This window comes from Penaeus monodon, chromosome 28 (genome assembly GCF_015228065.2).
Source record: "Penaeus monodon isolate SGIC_2016 chromosome 28, NSTDA_Pmon_1, whole genome shotgun sequence".
Classification (NCBI taxonomy): Eukaryota; Metazoa; Arthropoda; class Malacostraca; order Decapoda; family Penaeidae; genus Penaeus; species Penaeus monodon.
The window spans coordinates 5,026,824-5,027,049 of NC_051413.1; the positions used below are offsets into that span (position 1 = coordinate 5,026,824).

A 226-nucleotide genomic window follows, 5' to 3' on the forward strand; every position below is an offset into this window, starting at 1 on the left:
CTAGAACAGACTCACCTTGGAACTGAGAGACAGCTTGGCGGCGTACTCGAGCGTCTGCTTGGCGGTGAGTCCCTCCAGCAGCTGCGTCTTGTGAGTCACGTAGCCGCAGGAGTCCTGGAACAGTCTCAGGGACATCGGCACGTGGTTGAGGAGGATCTGGCCGCGGGTGGGGCCCTGGGCGCGGCGGGAGATCACCTCCAGGAGGGCGCGCTTGCCGCTTCCTGTC

General features: G+C 64.6%; 1 protein-coding gene across 1 annotated transcript in view; it reads right to left on the reverse strand.

Moving 5' to 3' along the window:
• LOC119591314 (ATP-binding cassette sub-family G member 5-like) overlaps positions 1-226 on the reverse strand; it is a 12,601-nt gene that overhangs the window by 7,049 nt on the left and 5,326 nt on the right. The window contains exon 4 of the mRNA XM_037940045.1: positions 16-221. Within this exon, the coding sequence (XP_037795973.1) occupies positions 16-221 (206 nt within the window). The remainder of the gene's footprint in view (positions 1-15; positions 222-226) is intronic.